Consider the following 20,326-nt stretch of genomic DNA (forward strand, 5'->3'; position numbering starts at 1 on the left):
GAGGGTCCGCCTTATTTCAATCCTTTTTTTCTATCATATCCATCCTCTCTTTTGTTGCTAGGAAAACTTAAAATTATTTTCATGTACAATTATCCTGTTACTCTCCAACTCAAATAATTTAAAATATACATTGGTAACACCCTATTCTAATCAGGGTGGTTCTACACATTGTTTTTCCATGAGGTTATTTTATTTCTCTTTGATTTTTCACTCTTACAAGTATTAACTGTTCTTTAAGGTCCAACTTGATTCCCATTTCTGCCACGTAGTCATTTCTGGACTACAATACAATAGTTAAGAGCTCAGACTCTGAAACATCAAACAGAACTAGATTTGAATCTGGCTCTCACTTGTACTCAATATTTTATTTAACGTCTTTAATACTCAGTTTTCTCAATTTTAAGATGAAAATGAAAATATTACCTCATAGCATTGTCTATAGGATTAGATCAGAAATCTATGTAAAGAATTCAAATTGTGCATGTGTATGGTCAGGCCACTCAAGATGGCTGTTCTCTTGCTCTCTGTACATCCCCTGCCCAACCAGTGCCTGCTTCACCTATACCCTACGCACATGACTGACCTTCCTGTGTACTTGCCCCAGGCCCCAGCTAGTGACGGTTCTCATCAAAGGGGTGCTGAGGGGTGTGCCCCTCTACTGGTTTCCTTGGTAACTAATGAGCTCACCTGATGTCAATTCCCCAATAACTGGTAACTTGCTTTACCATCATCTCTTTTGCTTGCTTTTATCTTCTGAACGGATATGAAAACTCTTTGAAATTAAAAGAAAGTCTTTATGCTGTTCTTATTTTACACCTGCATATGACTCTCCAGCTATTCTTATAACATGAAGCTCAAAATACGAACTTCATAAAGTTTATTGCTGATTCTGTAAATATTTGTAGGACAGCATAAAAAATGAGCTTGTATCTAGAAGCTTAATAAATTCCATGTGGCATTTCTGGAAATGTATCACCAAACATTTAGAAATATTAATCCACCGAAGAAAAAAATTAAGAAGCTGCCAGGATAAAAATCAATTCAATCAACTTCTGGTTTCAGCCATGATGAAAAAATGGATTTCACACTTCTCCTCCCCTTGTAAACTATTGTAAAACAAATTGCTTCATAGATCTTATCTTTTTTCAGAAAATCTATAATAGGGACTTCGCTGGTGGCTCAGTGGTTAAGAATCCACCTGTCAGTGCAGGGGACAAAGGTTCGAGCCCTGGTCCAGGAAGATCCCACATGCCGCGGAGCAGCTAAGCCCGTGTGCCACAACTACTGAGCCTGCGCTCCAGAGCCCGCGAGTGACAACTACTGAGCCTACGTGCCACAACTACTGAAGCCTGTGTGCCTAGAGTCTGTGCTCCGCAACAAGAGAAGCCACCACAGTGAGAAGCCCGCACACCACAATGAAGAGTAGACCCTGCTCACCGCAACTAGAGAAAGCCCATGCGTAGCAACGAAGACCCAACACAGCCCCCCCGCCAAAAAAAAGAAAATGGATAATAGCACATGACTGTGATCGATGAGTAAAAAAAATAATACATTGCCAGTTTTCTGTTGGGTAGTGTTTTCCAAATTGCAACATAGAGAAGTTAAACCCAAATGAAGGTTATGTATCTACCTCACTTGGTGGAGAAGAAAAAAAAGACTGGCATTCAGGATACAAAAGCAAGAGGAATTTGTGGGACAAGGTACTAGAAAGAAGAGAGCTGCAGAGGAGGAGCTCAAGAAACCTGGACTGGGGTTCTTTTAACCTTTGTCCAAATACTGAGCTGTACATGTACAGGGCAGGGCTCTGTGAGACTTTACAGAGGAGTTTCCAGGGGCTGTGAAGCTTAATGGGGATTCTGGAAATTACAGCACTGGAATATGTTGGAGCTCTGACATACAGAATGGAGAGACCTTGCTTAACACTTCAGGCACACAGCAAATACAAAAGAACACTGTTTACTTCAAGAAGTTTAGGGCTTTATGCTGGCAGCAAGTGGATAGATAAAAGCAAAAGAAATAAAGGGAGTAAGGTTGATGTATCAGACAATTTTAATTATTGCTTTTTAAGTTTAAGTGAATCTTACATAAAAACTCAAAGTGACAGTAAAAGTCAAATGAAAGGAAAACCGAACTTTTACAAACATGTATAGTTCGACTAAAAAAGAGAAAACACATTTCAGAGCCCTGTATCTACAACTTTGGCAGCAGCAAAAACAAAAACCCAATAGATAAAGCTCTTGATAAAGATCACTATAAATATCCCACAGTAAGGCTGAGCAATACTTTCTCTGCCTGCTCCTGTTTTCAGCCTACAAGAACTGTTAATGCGTATTAAAAATCATCATCTCATATTTCTCAGGCTGGTGATGATATAACCCAAAGTTGGCTAAAGAAAAATCTTATTCAACTTAATATTTCCTTGGTTTTGACTCAGCACAAATATAAAAGATTTGTGAGTCTAAACCAGAGTGATACTAAGCCATCTACAGTTTTCTTTGGCCAAATTTAAGTTTCATCAGTTGACCCTGAATTGCACAACCTGAGTGTAGACACCTGAAGTTGTGTATAAATGGATTCTTCTTAGGAGAGCCTAATTTACATTTTGGTGAATTAGAAGGAGCATGGAGTAGACAGGGCACTAAAGCAAGAAGCCACTTTTTTAAAAAAAATTAATTAATTTATTTTTGGCTGCGTGCGGGCTTTCTCTAGTTGCGGCGAGTGGGGGCTACTCTTCGTTGTGGTGCGCGGGCTTCTCATTGCGGTGGCTTCTCTTGTTATGGAGCACGGGCTCTAGGCGCGACGGCTTCAGTAGTTGTGGCACGTGGGCTCATAGAGCGCAGGTTCAGTAGTTGTGGCTCATGGGCTTAGTTGCTCCGTGGCATGTGGGATCTTCCCGGACCAGGGCTTGAACCTGTGTCCCCTGCATTGGCAGGCGGATTTCTAACCACTGCGCCACCAGGGAAGTCCCCAAGAAGCCACTTTTTAATGGCAAGTAACTAAAACCACGCTGTTCTTTTGTTCGCATTCTGGAGCTTGTCTCACATGGTGATGAGGTGGCACTGTGAACCCTCTGCTAGCTTATCTGCACTACCTACAACCACAGTAAGAGAGACAAGGGCTCTAGAGTACCTGTGTCGTCCCTAATCTGGCAGGTCCCATACAACTCCTTTCGTTTTTATCTAAGTTCATTCTTTCAAGATCTGCCTTTTGTTCACTGCACAAACTCTTTTTAAACTCTTTTCCAGACCTTCCGCCAAGGGGAGCTAATTAAACCATTTATTGTTTCACCTCTGCTTTCTGTTTATTTCATTTGCATAAGACTTTTCTCATTTTAATAACATCAATGTAAGAAAGAGTTCTATAATTGGGAAAAATGGACATGGCCACCAGGTAGTTCAGCTTTGGTTGGGTTCTCTGCTGCAACTGTTCAGCTCCAACTTGTATTCTTGCCATATTTGACTCTTGTGGTTGCAATAACATGAATACTCTACCTATTCCTTCTTGGCTATTTTCCTGTCTCTCCATTAACATATTCTATTTCTACTAACCACATCTAACCTCTCCAGTAAGATTTCCTTCTGACCAATGCTGCTCAGTACTGGCATTTTAGAATTTGAGAACTGAAAGGGATCTCATGAAACTACGGACTAACTCCCTATAAAGAGATGTTAGGGTGACCTGTTTAAAGCTACAAAGCTACTTGGTGCCATATCTGGATACCACGTTTGCTTTTGTTTTCTCAGAATGTACCCACTGTAGCATATCTAGACACATAGCATATAACAATAACCTTTCTATTTAGTGAACAAACAAGTTCAGAATCCAGGGGATAGATATCTGGAAAGGTAGGGCAACATAAAAATCTTTCTTACAAAATATCCACACAAAAACTTCATTTAGATCAATCTTAGATGGATTACTTCTCAGCATTTGAGGCTTTAGAACACGGTAAAATAAGAGGAGATATAATATATACAAATGCGATCATGCCTTATTTCTGACAATTATAAAAAGAGGTATACTGGCTAAGTAGATTTTCTTGATCGTAGAAATTTTAATTTGGTATTTAAAGGGTTAATAGTTTTACACAAAATGGTTTCCAAGACACCCCTCATGTTTCCCCTACTTTCAAAACTTGAGATATGATTTAACCTTTTCTGTATGATGTAGGGTCCTTGCTATGAACAATTACTACTATATTGTACTGTAACGTATCAATTTACTTTCAGGATCTCTTTGTCCCTACAAATGACTCTAAACTGTTGTGCTCTTCTGGTTGGCCTTCCGTCTCACTCTTTTATGGTCATCGCTGTCAGTGAGTCTACTTCTGTACCCACCAACTGGCTCTGCCATCTACACCTCCTTTTCATTTGCTATCCTCTGCATAGACCTCCTGCTTTTCTCCTTAAACTAGAACAAGATTATAGGAATTACTAAAATCCAGCTAAAGAAAAATAGATAATCAAATTCTATGGATACAATTAAGTCAAATTTGTTTGGTATCTGAGAAAGAGTAGCTCCCAGTATTTGGATGGGCTTTGTGGGAGTTATTTTTACCTCATAGGGATGCTTTTTCTCTGATTTCTGTCTTCTGTGCTATTTGGATCTACTGAGGTTACCAGATACCAGATGGACAGATTTATAGGAAAGACTTTCCCTGTACACACACATTTAAAAAGTATGTTTATCCGAAGCATGTCCAGAGAGATGGAAGTCAAAATCTGATTGTAAATGGACCTTAAAAAAAAAAAAACCTAGCATATAAATATGTAATGACTTTATCTGAAAGTGAAACAATTAAAACTGGTACTTAAAGTAACATGAAATAGCTCCCTGTTTTCTACTGAATAAAATCCACAATCTTTAGAATGGCATTCACATTGCTTTGTACCTGATTCTACTCTAGGTTTTTAAAAGCCTTCTCTTACATTGCTTCCCCATATAAACTCTGTTACAGGGAAAAACAAGAACATCTGCTATAATCTGTGTATTACTCTTCTCAATAGCAGTTCTCAGTTACTTATTGTGATTCCTCAGGCCACTCAATGGTCTGGAGTAACTGTTCTCTCTTTTTTTCATCCATCTTTGCCAACTGGAGTTCTCTTCCCTAATCCTTCAGAGCTCAGTTCAAACACTACATCTCTGTGGTGAGTGGGAACAACAACTGATGGGGACTCAGGAGATGTGTATTCTTGTCCTGTTTTAGTGACTGACTAGCTCTAAATGTGGCCTTGCGCATGCCGCTTCTCTAGGACTTAGGTTCTGGTGATCTCTAAATTGCTTCTGAAACATTCTACAAATCATAACGTGGATTGACCCTGACCACTTCTGTGCTAGAAATATCTTCTTTTGCCACCACAGTATGTAGTGTTCCATAGATATCTATATTGCTTGGTCTTCAAGAAAACTATGTCCCAACCATCTCCACTAAGAGAACATGAGCTTCTTTATGTCACATGTACATAATTCATTACAGTAGAGTCTTAAAAATACATGATAACTAAATTTACACCCCCAGTGCAACAACATACACACTACAAATCTGAATGCTCTCCTGAAAATCAAAATGAAATTCTCAAAGGAGAGGAGTTTATAAAACACTTGATTATCTCTTACTCATATAGGACTGGCATTTCATATAGACTATAAAATGGAGAGCTTTCCACAGCAATAGTAAGTTGATATTTATTTAAACAAAGACAATACCCTACTGTATATGTAAACTATCCTAAAAAGTGGAATTTATTATTGGTTATTAATTTAAAAGTTCTAAAGTAGCTGTTTTTTTTTAAAACTCACAACTGATAATTTTTAGAAATATAAAGAGTTACATAGAGAATTTTATATTGCTATGGGATAGGAATTTGGAGAACAAGTTTTTACTTTTTTTCACTTAATCGCTTTCATTTTAATACAGTATATATACTTTTAATAAGTATATACCTTAAAAGCATAACTATCAATTCATGTTTCTCACTAAGATGACTTTTTGAGAGAAACAGGAGATGCAAGTCAAGATAAGGAAATGAACTAGAATGATAATTATTAAATCCAACAATTAAGGAAACTAAGTATACTGAAGTAGAACATTATTGTTTTTGTTTTATTCTTTAAACATATTAAGAAATAAAATAATGGCAACATGCTCTCCCTCTTATCTACTCTAATAAAGCCTACTCTATGAAATGTCTGTCTGTACATTATAAAATAAATAGGAAATTATTCTTATTTCTTAATATAGGAACACGAAATATATACACTTTTAATCAAATTTTACTTATACATAAAATAAATCATGTGAAGATGCAAAAGAAATCATTTTATTTCCGCAACTATTATATCCTATAAGAGCTTTCATCATCCTGTTGTAATCAATTCAGTAAATTAAGAAGATAGTTCTCATTTATTTGTTGAAATTGGCTTTGCTGACAGTTATGTCATGATATGCCAAATGAGTTAGTAAACCTGGAAGCTATTCAAGTCACGTAACTCTGTCAGTGTCTCTTGTTTTCTTACCATTTTTTATTATAAAAAATTTCACAAACAGGAAAGTTGAAAGGCTAGTACAATGAACATTCTTATACTCAATATATATATTCAATAATTGTTCACATTTCACCACAGCTTCCCTCTCTCTCTTCACACAAACACAGACACACACATACACACTATACACACATATATATTGAGCACTAAACATCTTTTGTTTTGCTGAATCATTTGAAAGTAAGAAAGTGAGCTGCAGACCTCATGACACTTCACTCAAATACTTCAGCATCCCTCTTCTAATAAGGACTTTCTCCTATATACAACCATGGTGCCACTATCATTATACCTAAGAAAATCAATAATAATTCCAAAATAGTATGTAACATCCAGGCAATATTTAAATTTCTTCAACTGTCCCAAGAATGTCTTTTAATGTTCTTCTCTTCCCCAACTCCCACCAAGACCATCCTCGGTTCACACATTTCATTTGGTTGTTGGGTGCCCTGCCACCAAATCTTTGTCCCCCTCCCCTTCCTCTTAAAAAAAATTTTTTTTTTCATCCATCCGATTTCCCCACTCTCTAAATCATAAACCACAAAATAACTAACCAGCCTGGGACTTAGGCTCTGATGTCTGGCAAAGGGAAACTTTTCCCAACTCAATAATGGTCTTCTAAAGTATATGGATGACTGCTAGGAAAACCTTGTTAATTTTACTACTTTTATGTAATGTACCCCACCAGGTAAAAAGCTTGCTAAGGGGCAGAACTGCTAGGTTCATCTTTGTAGTCCCTACCGTGCCTCACCGACAGGAGTAAGCAATAACCGTTGAATGGAAGTGCTCTGTTTCCTATGGTCTCTACTTCCTCAGACCCCTTGAACAGTCAGGAGGAATCTAGGTAAAAGAGAGCCACATCACCACTATGTCCCTCCACCCTTATTCCCACTGCTGCTAACTTGGTATGATGTGACAAAACAACACTCAGCTTTAATGATTCTGTATCTCCTTCTTCTGTAGCACACATGTTGATTGCTGCTGATCAAGAATTAGTGAGGAAGAAACTGGGTAGAAGACACTTGGGCAACCAAGAACAAATTTTTTTTTTCTTTCCTCCTGCCCTTCCTTCCTTTCTTCCTTTGTTAAGCTTGGTATCTGATAGGATTAATCATAGCATATGTTTGAAGTCACTTATGAACAGAAAAATATAATATTAGGAGACAATCCATAGAAAGCATCACAAAGATGTGCAAATCCAAGCCACCATTTTTGTGCTTTTATTTTTCTAAAAAATCCCATGCTGGGTAGATATACTAGATTTTATTCATGGATTTATAGAATAGAGGGATGAAGAGGACGTCACAGATGTTATATGTTGGAACTTCCCAAAGCAGCTGATGAAATCAGATAAAAAATAGGCTTGGATAAAAACCATAGCTGTAAGAATACAGCTGATGTATTAGGCAAAGAGTCATAATAACAAGCTGTATGTTTATGTAATTGGTTTAAAGTGTCAAGAATGGTAGCAAAGGGGTCAGTGCATACATAGTCTTTTATCTTTATTCATAAGCCGAAGCAGAGGAAACATTAATGAAACAGCAGACACAGCAGATGGCATGCAACGTAGTCACAGGGGACTGACATATAGGTAGAAAATGAAATTTGTGAGTTAGGTTGGAAATTATAAAAATCATCCAATTTGGGAAAAAGCAATTTAGAAAATGTCAATTTAGGTAAGTATTTGTACACAGGAAAGAAAAAACTGATGCTTAAATGACAAATCCAATGGAAACAGCTTGCATTAACATAAGGAAGTAAAACTAAGGCTGATGTTATTAATTACAGATATCAAAAACATTTTATTGATACTGACATATTAGATTCACAATAGTTTCCTGGCTAAATGGCTGTATGAGTGACTATGAGAGAAAATCGCACACTCCGAAGGTTCCCTCCCAACCTAGCTCAAAGGCAGCAGCATGGCAGAACCTGCCAGGAATTCTCAGCCCAGGAGCCCAGTTGCCCTCCTCCAATAAAGAACACAACAAATCTCCCTAATAAAGGTAGAGCAGTGGACCAAAGGCTCCACAGAAGGGCAGCAGAACTCCTTATTCCTCCTGCTTTCTATTTCTAGAACCATGTATTATCTCTGAGGTATTTGGAATGATTTCATTTAAGTATTTCAGGTCATTACAAAACAATATAGCATAAAAATGAGTAAAGGAAGAGAGAAAAATTCGGGTGGGATGGGCACATAAATTGAAGATAAAAAATAAAAAGAAGAAATATACATGTACACTTATATACACACCCAAACCTACACATTCAAATTTATAGGTGGGCCTCAAATTTGGCTATCAGTCTTCTTAGATGAGGGAAGCAGATGGACAGGAGTTTGTGTAACAAAGAATTTGGCTGGCTTTTCCCCCTGTTCCTAGGAGATAACCTCTAAAGCCTTGGAATTTCTTGAGTGGCTGGAGTGCCTCTGTTATTCCTGGTGGGCCCTTTGACTCCACCTGATAGTTTACGCTAATGAGATAACTCAGAATGGGGACTGCCATGCCACAAAGACCAACCATATGATTAGTGGGTTAGGGCTTTGAGCCACAGGATATCAGTCTGACTTCAGGAAGGGGAGGGGAACTTGAGTTTGAGTTTAACCATGTGGTCAATTAGTCAATCAGTCAAGCTTAATGAAGTTTCAGTAAAAACTCTGGACACCAAAGCTCAGGTAAGCTTTCCTGGTTGCCAGTACTGTGTGTATGACATACACCGATGTGCCAGAAGGGCAATACATCCCTGGGGACAATGGAAGCTTTGTGTTTGGGGCTCTCCCAGACCTCACCCTATGTATCTCTCTGGCTGGTTCTGATTTGGACCTATTTCTACAATAAAACTGTAATCATACATGTAGTGCTTTCCTGAATTTTGTGAGTCATTACAGCAAATTAATGAACCTGAGGGGTTAGTGGGAACCCCCTGAATTTGTAGCCAGCTGGCCAGAAGCGAAGGCGGCCTGGGGATCCCCCAACTTGTGGCTGATGTTTGAAGTGAGGATAGTCCTGTGAAATTTGGCCTAACACTGGGAAGCTAGAAGTCATTGAAAATAAGTATACTATGTGATATAATGGGCGATATACCAAGAATAAACAGACCAAACAAGATGGACTGTTTCTCATACTGATTCTCCAAAGCTGACTCTCGTGCCAAAGCATATCCCAAAACTTAGTGAAAGCAACACGTTCACTAAGATAAGAACTGTCATGATACAATACAGATACCTGCTTCCTCTTGATTGGAGGTTGAGAGTTTAAGATTTCCTAGAAAAATTATGAACTTCCTTAAACAATTTTCCCTGAACATGGTTTTTATAAATATCGGTTGATAATATTCTTGACTTTGTCCTTCCAGTCAAGTAGCTGGAATGTTACTTTTCTAAGCTCTCACTTGGATGCAGAGCCACTGGACTTAGAAGGTAACCAGGAGACATTTGAGTTGACACTCTCTTAAAAAACTGCATAGTCCTAAACATGGACTGGAGTTGACATGGAAAGTCATTTAATTCTTTGTCAAAAATGACTCAAGGGGATAGCCACACACTAGACAAAAGAGTCCCCTAGAAAAATCATTTTAAATCCCCACCTCACCCTCCCAACACCAACTACTAGCCTCCAAAGTTGTACTTCATTTATCATGGTCACAATTTTTAACATGGATTAAATTTTAAGGAAGGTGTCACCAGTTGCCCAGCCCTGACTGGGTGGGTGAGTGGGGGGCTGTCAGGAATGTACCCAAAGAACACCTGACAGTGAGTGACATAATTTGCTGGCATATACTCCACAGACAAACTTCTGGCAAAATGTATACCAAGGTAACTAAATGTGGTAATTTACTGATACAATATTCACTGATACCTTGGTCAAAGGTCCAAGATTAGATACTAAACAATAACAGGTTTTGGAATTTATTTATGACAACTAGTTAGTAGAGCCAATTGTCTCTTTTAGTAGACAGATACATATGTATGTATATGTCTTTTTGAATTGTATGAAAAGAGGAAAAGCATCTACTTTAACCAAAAGTGGCACTTAATCACTAAGATATTAATTAAAACAAAGCAGAAGGAGGAAGAATTTCACTCTGCTTAGGATGAGGAAAGCCACAAGAGAATATCCTTACAATGAGAAAAAGGTGGATAATTAAAGAACCCTAGAAAAGCAAACAGAAAAAACCCCACACAACTTTTTTTTTTACTTTTGGCTGCATTGGGTCTTCGTTGCTGCGTGCGGGCTTTCTCTAGCTGCTGGGAGCAGGGGTTACTGTCATTATACTCCGTTATATGGATAAACTGTAACTTATTAAAGCATTGCCCTAATGTTGACCATTTGAATTTCATGCAACTTTTGATTGTTGTAGCTATAAGCTAAGCTGGGATAAAGACATTTGTGCCAATCATGTTTGTCTTTTTTTTTTTATAAATTTATTTTATTTTTATTTTTGGCTGCGTTGGGTCTTTGTTGCTGCTGTGCACAGGCTTTCTCTAGTTGTGGCGAGCAGGGGTTACTCTTCGTTGCGGTGCACAGGCTTCTCATTGCGGTGGCTTCTCTTGTTGCGGAGCACAGGCTCTAGGCGCATGGGCTTCAGTAGTTGTGGCACATGGGCTCAGTAGTTGTGGCTCACGGGCTCTAGAACGCAGCCTCAGCAGTTGTGGCGCATGGGCTTAGTTGCTCCGCGGCATGTTGGATCTTCCTGGACCAGGGCTTGAACCCATGTCCCTTGCAGTGGCAGGTGGATTCTTAACCACTGTGACAGCAGGGAAGCCCCACACAACTTATTTTGACTCCAAAAAGCTGAACTCAAAAGGTAACCAGACAAGGGACTTCCCTGGTGGTCCAGTGGGTAAGACTCTGTGCTCCCAATGCAGGGGGCCCGGGTTCGATCCCTGGTCGGGGAACTAGAGTCCTGCATGCATGCCACAACTAAAAGATCCTGCATGCTGCAAAGAAGATCATGCGTGTCACAACTAAGACCCGGCACAGCCTAAATAAATAAATAAATAAATAAATAAATAAAAATAAATCTTAAAAAAAAGGCAAAAAGACAAATTGAATTCCAAAAGGTGACAAGCTCTCTGAAGAGAGGCAGGGACTCAAGAACTATTTCACCTTTGGCAGAGCATGAGAAGAAAAGGGCAAGTAGGAAGAAAATAGCTGAAATTTTAAAGAAGTTTTAAAGGCTAAGTCCCTGGGAGGCTTGGACACAAAAGGATCCAGCTCTTTTCCACAGGTTGCCTCCAAGTTCTCGGGAGAAAGATTGGGAGTAGGGCAAAGAAACATGAGGATGAGTTGCATGTAGAGGCAGGAATAACTGTATTAAAACAAGGATTATCAATGACACAATACAGTTTCTTAAAATAAATCAATAAAACCCAGTGTTCTCAGCATTTTGAGATGAGGGAGACTTAAGTTTATGGCAATATCAAGACATCTTAAACGAGTAAGAAAACACATGTCAATGACTAAAGAAAAACAGTAAAACAAAAAAGCCAGAGAGAAATTTCTTAACTGGATGATGATATACTCCCCCAAATCCATGAGATTTGATCTGACTAATATCTCACCTTTTTGAAAGATATCAGTACTACATCCTACCCTTTTTGAAACTGCAATGATAAAGGCAATAACCATCTGCTTGCTACATAGGATACACAGTCAGTATATTTCTCCTACTTTGAATCTCCGTGAGGTGGCTTTTGAAGAGTAAGGAAGAAACAGAATAGACAGAACATCTTTAAAAAATTAACTAGTGGAGAACAAAATTATATAGATATAATCATTTACATGGAATAGGTCATCACAATGAAAAAAAGCTGAAATACAGAACAAAAGAATGTAAGAGTTAAAACACATGAGAGCTAGAAAAGCCTTATTTCTATTTGTATTAAAGATAAAAGGGAATCCAGCCTAGGCAAGAAGAGGAGGACTTTTAAAAATGGAAAGGTGGCTATGGGAGACTGCAAAATAATTTACACTGAAGAAGAGAGAAGCTATCAGCATGGCATGGATCAGTATAGTATTATCTGTCTGAGGAAGTATTTTACTGGCTAAACTCAAGCTCAGGTATAGCCCTATGTTCCTCTAAAGATAGAGGCAACTCCAAAAACACACTGTCTTCAAGTGTTAAAAGAAAATATAAGCAGCTTAGGCCCAAAGGAATAAGAAATTCCTATCTATGACTAACCTAAGATAATAAGAAAGTAGATGAAAAAAATTCCTAGCAATGGAAACAGAACACTATTATTTGTTTACATATGTATTTATGTCCTGTTCATCCATTTTTATTAATTCTAAAAATTGACTATCTTGAAAATGTCACATTTGCTTATAGAGGAAGATCCAATTTGATAAAGAATCCTGATAGAGAATGGTGCTTAGAGTTGGAAAACAGGAGTTTGAGTTCCTCCCTTCCTATTTAATACATTATATAACTGTGGCCTTGAGCATATCTCCTAATATCTTCAAACTTGTTTTTCCATCTAAACAGAGATAATGATATTGCCTTAGTGATCTCACAGAGCCAATGTATATAAAAACTGCCATGCAAAATTTAAGTTCTTGTTGAGGAAGGTCAAAGTGGTAAACTTTAGGATTCAGTTTAGTATTGTTTCAGACTGGGTTTACATTTGTTTCCTAAATGAAAACATTAATTAATCTGAAGGTTAATATTACTCAGTGGTCACTCTAGCTAACTTGATCTTTGTTGCACTGTTAATAATGACGTTACATTCAATGCGAAACATCATCTTATATTTGGGAAAGTTACTGTGGGTGCAATTAGAAAATTTGTGCTACAAAGCTAGGAATTATGCAGGAAAGGTATAAATATAAATTGACATTACACTTTATAAGTCACTGAGATAATGTGATCCTTTATTAAAAACCTCTGAAATCTATACAGAAAAGTGGCACAAGGGAGAATAATCTTCTTAGTGGGAGATATGCAATTTCATTTTGTTGTTTTACTGTCGGGGGAGGTGGGATATATGAAGTAGCATTAAAAAAAAAAACAAAAAAAACCACTGTTTCTCTCCAGAGGATCAAATTGTTATATAGGTTAAAATTTTCATAAAATATTTATAGCTGTCATGAATGACCTCTCAAGCTGACATTTATAATAGTGATTAAAAAAACCCACTTTGATGCAGCTAAATGGATGTCTCCCCTAGTCCCAGTTTAATTAAAAGTTATATCTTGCTCTGGGAGCTTATGACTGCCATTTATCTTCTACTGTAGGCAAATGTAAAAACTAGTATTTTTTTATGCTTAAGTGAAAAGTGTAACCCGTGATTAAAGATGTCTGCCTCGATTATTTCACCTCTCTTCTTTAAATCAGGGAGATCTGACTATATGGCTCTATAGATATGCCACACAAATACTTCAGGATCAAATTTAAGTTAATACTTTACGAACAAGGCTCAGAGAAGATACAAAACTGAACATGATAGTCCCAACCATTAAGAGGCATCTAATCCAGTAAGAAAGAAAGATTTTTAAACAATTAACTATAATTGAAAAGCCAAGTAAACTACTGAATTAATAGAGCTTAGAAGAGGTTATTAATTCTGATTGGTGGCATCAGGAAGCTTTTGTGGAAAGTGTGGTATTTGAACAATGTCTTGAGGCGTAAGTTATTTACACAGGTGGGGCTGGCATTCCTGATTGATGAAGCAGATTCCTGAAACCACCTAACATACCAGTAACTGTGAGACAAGTAGTGTTGTCACTAGAGTGCAATCTCTAGATGGGCAGGGGCTGTGGCTTATTTCATCCACCGCTATATCAACAGAATTTAGAACAGTGTCTGGGGCAACATAAATATTTATTAAATAAATGAATAAACTGGACCCTGGGTAATTGAAAGAAAAAATGGGGAAAGATACTGGAAATGTAGTTTGAGCCCAGAAAAGCTTAAGAATATGTAGATGAAAAAGACCACTGCAGGTTTTAGGAGAATAAAATGATCTGCTGTGTATTTTAATATTAAAATTCTGGAGGCAATGCCAATTGATTAGAGAAGTGATTCCACATACAAGGTAAAAGGCACTAGGAGTGCAAAGAAAAGGATGTATATGGGACTCAAAGGTGGAACTGACAGGACTTGACAAATGACTTAGGTATGGGGATGAGTTAAAGATGATTCCAGAAATTTCCAAACTGAGTGACCAGGGGAATGGTGGTACTATTATATAAGAAAAGGGAAACAAGCAAACTATAAATTTTCGTAGAGAAAAAAATAAGTTCAGTTTTAGGCACATTAAAATTAAGGTGTTGATTGAAAATTCATATGGAAAAGTTCAACATAATGCAAGTTAGAAGTGGAGTTTAGAGGTAAGCCAGGAAGAAAGCTGGAGATGAACCAATCAATGGATATTTACTCTGACTGCCTATTGTGTGCTGGGACCAAAATTTAAGCCATCAGCATAGCAGTGGTATTGATGAGAGTGCATCCCCTGGATGGGGGACCTTGGAAAACTTATCCATTTAAAAGAAAAGAGGGAAAAGAACCACTGGAGGAGATTAAGGTAGAATGATGGGATCAAGGGAATATTTTTAAAGAAGGAAGCTAAAAGGGAGGAAGGTATACAAGCTATTCAAACCCTCAAGAATCTTTCCTAATTCTGTAGTTCCACCTTCAGAGTACAGATGAAAAATTTCAAAGTGTCAAGTAGGAATCAAGCTCTTCAAAAAGAAAACTGGGAACTCAGACAAATCTCATAAATGTCACAAGGAACCCGTGAGGTCTAAAAAAAAATGGAAAAAGTGGATCATTTAGATTCTGTATGCCTCCAGCCACTCACACAGAAACAGATTTTTTTTTTTTCCAAAAAAATGGGGCTTGGAAAAAACACCAATGTGAACTTAGCAATATAGTGAGTGCTAATGAAGGATATTTAAATATAAGACATAATTCCTACCTCAAAGAAATTACAAAGTCATTTTGAATTAACAGCAAATCATACACAGGTATTTACACTAAATCCTTTATTTAGAGTTCCAAATGATTTTTTATTTAAAAATTTCTTTTGGCCATGCCACGTGGCTTGCGGGATCTCAGTTCCTCGACCAGGGATCGAACCTGTGCCCCCTGCAGTGGAAGCAGAGTCCTAACCACTGGACCGCCAGGGAATTCCCTAGAGTTCCAAATTAGAGAGTACATATGAACGATACCTATACAAGTCATCACTAATGCAAATCAGGAGAGCAAATGCCTCTCTAGTTTGAGGGTCCTCTCTCATGGACTTGAGATCCTACTGACACTGACCTGAGTTCATTGAAAAACACAGACTGGATTATATACCCATTACCATGAAGCAATTTAAATGGTTTAAACTACATTTAAGTGCCTTTCAGGAATGGTATACCAATTCACACTCTTTTAAGTGGCTGAAAAAGTGCTTGTCTTTTAATATTCTTGCCACCATTTAGTGTTATTGTTCTCAAATCTTGTTAACTTGATAGAAGAAAAAAGGTGTGTTATTACTTTTGTTGAAGACTGGTTCATTTGATCATTGGACTTCTTTCTGGAAATGTCTGTTACTGACTTGTAGAGCTTGTTGTACATAAAAGAGAGACATCCTGTCGTCACTGCCAACTCCCAAAGGAAGATCACCCACACCAACCTCCTGCTTCCACACTACAGAGCATAAAATTACGATGAAATGTCTGACTGCAAATTCAGCCTGTCTTCCTGTTACTTGGCAAATCTTTTCTTTTTGTTGATCTTCTAGCCACCATTCTCAATGGTAGCCTATTGTAAGCCTCCTCTGCTTTCCTGAAAGTCCAATCCTAGCCTGAATCCCCTCCCTACATAGACCTATAAGATCATGAGCATCCAGGACAGAGCAACTATCAGAGCCCAGAATAAAAAAGAGTACAAGAGTTGTGGGAAGCAGAGTAAATAACTACTAGACTCGCACAATGTGGCATGGCTTAAAAAGGCAGATATTAGGCACACCACTTAGCTTAAAGCCTCAGCTTTGCTTCTCATTCACTAAGTGCTCCTGGGCAAAATCATCTTTCTATGCCACAGTTTCCTCATCAGTAGAACAGCATTTAATAGCTATCTCACAGGGTTGCTATGAAGCAAGGATCTAATGCAAAGGCATGGCATATGGCTGGCACTCAGTAATTGTTAGTTTCTTTCCACATCTCCAAGTTGGTCTGTAGTCAGAACTTGCCAGCTTTAAATGGATTTTTATACAGCTACATTTATCGTCTTTTCTTCATTTCACTCTCATGGGCAATGAAGAGACATCAATGGGTCTTTCTCATTAGAAAGTCAATCCTGGCACCAAAGGATTTCCATGATTTAGCTTCATCTCACCTCTTCAAACCTATCTCACACTCCTCCAAAAATCTTTCAGATCAGACTTAACTTTCCTGAATATACCTTGAACATACAGATCCATATGTATTTTCCTCCCTTTTCTACAACTCTCCAAATACCCAAATCCATCTCACTGTTAAGACACAATATATTGTTATTTGTATTACTGGCAACATTTTTTGAGTGCTTTCTACATAGCAGATACTATCGTAAGTATATCACATGCATTATCTCAATCTTCACAAGCCCTACATTCTATCATTATCTCCATTCCCAAGATAAGAACACATATTTGCGTTTTTTCTCTAGATTGTACACTCTTTTATGACATGAACCATGCCTTGTGCTTCTTTGTATGATCATCTAGTTAAGTAGGAATTCAATGAATATGAATGTATGTATATACTGACTGCAATTTCATCATATTTTGTTTCTTTTAAGCTGCCATAACACTCACTTTCATCAAATCTACTACTTTGACAAAGTATAAAGTTGGTAAAAAGATGGGATGTTGTGATCTGCCATAAGAAATGTATATTTGGCTTTAGCCCCCATTCCTGGCACTTAGCTCCTAAGATCCAGGGAATTACTAAGTGTTGAGAGCTATAAATGTGTTTTCTGTTATGTTAACGAGCTGATTTTTGGAGAGTACTAGGTAACCTAAGGACGAGGGCCAACCATGTCATTTTGAGGGTTGGAACTTTCATTCCCCTCAATGGTCAACGATTTAATCAATCATGCCTAAGTAATGAGGTTTCCATAAAAACCCAAAAGGACATGGTTCTGAGAGTTTCCAGGTTGATGAAGCTCTCTGAACTTCATCTACATGCTGCCTTGTGGGCCTCAAATTCCATGGGGACAGAGCTTCTTTGTTCAGGATCTCACCCTATGTATTTTTTCATCTGGCTGTTGATTCACATTCATTAATATCCTTTGTAATAAACCAGTAACCTAGTGAGTAAACTAGTTTCCTGAGTTCTGTGAACCACTCTAGCAAATTAATCAAACCCAAGGAAGGAGGGTCATGAGAACCCCTTTATAGGGGTTCACAGCCAGTTGGTCGGAAGTACAGGTGACAACCTGGATTTGCGATTGGTATATGAAGTGGATGGCAGTCTTGTGGGACTGAGCCCTTAACCTGTGGGATCTGATGCTATCTTTGAGTAGACAGTGTGAGGACTGCGTTGAATTGTAGAACATGCAGCTGGTGTCAGAGAATTGCATGGTGGTGTGGGGAAAGAACCCACATGTTGGAGTTGGTTTCAGAATCTTAAAAGGTTATCTAAGTTTTATAGATGTACCTATTTCTAGGGACTTTAGTCTGTCTACAGACATACAATAAAGATTCTGTGTATTGAGTAACAGTAATGGCTGCTGTGTTACAGTTTGAGTTCTTATAAAGAAATACATAGGGGTACTAGGATTATGTCAGTTTGATCATTTTTGATTAAGACCACTGTGAGTAAGAGTGAAAAAACTCATGGAAATAAAACATTATGAATAAGTACTACCAAACAAAATCCATAAAATTTTACAGTCAATTTATCCTTATTCTGCAGATTTCTTAGATATTACAATAGGGAAAGAAGAGAAACTCAGTAAGTCCTGTTTCTTCACTGGGTTTGTTGCTATAGGAAAAGCATACTTTTTCTTACATAAATCAGTATCCAACAACATCATCTCATGTTTACATAATATAATGTGCTTCAGAGGACTTTCTCAAATCTTATGACTTTGGTAGACAGGATTTATTTTCCTCCTAGCTCTCTTGAGGATTTAGCAGAAACACTGAAATCATAGCTTTCTTTCACAATATATCTAGCCAAGTCCAAAGATACAGGGAACACTTATAAGTAACCACTAAAGGAAGAGCAAGTCATTTTCAAGTAATAGTTGAGATTTAGTGAAAAATAATGGAAAACTGGATACTTTTAAATAAAATTAGTAACTTCAAAAACCTAACCAATTTCTGTTCAACTTCTGAAAATGAAAATTTTCACACCTGTGTATGCTGTTATCTTTTTAAAAGACTAAAGATGCTGAGATTTTCAAATCAGCGTCCTTATCGTTAAGGCTGAAAATGAGAAAGACTATTACGATCAAACTATATGCTTAATTCATAAAGGGGAACAAAAGAAGTGCTAGTGCATAGCACATTCCAGAGGGAGAAAAAAAGTTAATCAATTCAACTCAATTTTAGCTGAGGGCATTCTTCCACGATTGCTGAACCCTAGCATGTGTCAGGCAGCTAAAATTACACTAAAATGTGTAAGCTCTGTTGTTATTTTAGAGATAATCCAGGAAGCAAAACAAAGCCAAAAATTCTCTCTGCATTTTTAACATGAAATGCTTTAATCTTCAATCAAGTGTCTACCTTTTCTGTTTTAAGATCTTTATGTATTATCTCCTCTTCTGTGTATGTTTGAAAGTTTCCAGAATAAAAACAAACAAAAAAGGGCAATAACAAAAATGATTTTGTATGTGTTTCCAACACACTGCTCATTCTTTAAAATAACTCTTACCAGTCTCTGCTTCTGAAGTTCTTCTCTAAGTATTCTATCTTCTGGTAAAACATCACACAGCAAAAAATAATTGTCTTGTTCTTCTGTTGAGAGATCAGGAAAATAAATAAGAAATGATATTTATCACTTTTTCAAAAAAAATTTATCTTTCTTAAGAGAAATATATCTATCTATATCTATGATGATCTCTCTTCTGGTATATAGTTCTGTTTTAGCTTTACTGAAGTTATACAACATGAACAGAGCAATTTAATTTTAGCTATTATTTTAGAGAATTATAATTTAAGAAAGATTATTCCTTTGAATTTTTGGATTGCAGGGAAAAGATGGTAGTCAAGATGTACACTTACCAAATGGAGCTGTGGAATTGATTCTTATCACACTACAAAAATCTGTAATGGGCTGTTCAGTGAACCTTTTCCTCCAATATGAAATGTACCTTAGAACAATCAAAAAGAAAGAATGGTGAGAAGACTCAATACACTACTTACTTTAGAATGATAGGATTTTATAAGAACATTTAATTACCCTAAAGCAATAAATCAAATGTTGACTGAAAACTGCTAGCTAGAAAATTTGTAAATAGAAAGGCAGTAGAGCATTGTAGAAATACAAAATAAATATTTAATGAAATGACAATACCCTGTAAAGGCATGAAAATGATTAAATTTTACCATCCCCAAATTCAATAAACAGACATATGGGAAAATTAAAATGAATTATTTTTATGTGATAATGAAGTCTTTTTGAAATCACATCTAAGTTTATATGAATTTAAAATGCAACAATGATTAAACAGGCTTTATCACACATTTTCCAATAAATTGAAAGTTAGGTGGTTATCTTATACATCAAAAGAACAGATCATGATAATGCAATGAGAAGTTAGTCTAAATTCAATATCTATATAACAAGATAGAACAATTCCATAC

The 20,326-nt window shown here is 37.2% G+C and overlaps 1 protein-coding gene across 4 annotated transcripts in view; it reads right to left on the minus strand.

Annotated features, from left to right (window-relative positions):
• Nucleotides 1-20,326, minus strand: part of ZNF277 (zinc finger protein 277) — a 115,398-nt gene that overhangs the window by 28,372 nt on the left and 66,700 nt on the right. For all 4 annotated transcript variants that reach the window (XM_036863529.1, XM_036863531.1, XM_036863530.1 and 1 more), the window contains 2 exons: nucleotides 19,745-19,833; nucleotides 19,395-19,477 (listed from right to left, as the gene is read on the minus strand). In XM_036863529.1, coding sequence (XP_036719424.1) covers nucleotides 19,395-19,477; nucleotides 19,745-19,833 — 172 coding nt within the window. The remainder of the gene's footprint in view (nucleotides 1-19,394; nucleotides 19,478-19,744; nucleotides 19,834-20,326) is intronic.

This window comes from Balaenoptera musculus, chromosome 9 (genome assembly GCF_009873245.2).
Source record: "Balaenoptera musculus isolate JJ_BM4_2016_0621 chromosome 9, mBalMus1.pri.v3, whole genome shotgun sequence".
Lineage (NCBI taxonomy): Eukaryota > Metazoa > Chordata > Mammalia > Artiodactyla > Balaenopteridae > Balaenoptera > Balaenoptera musculus.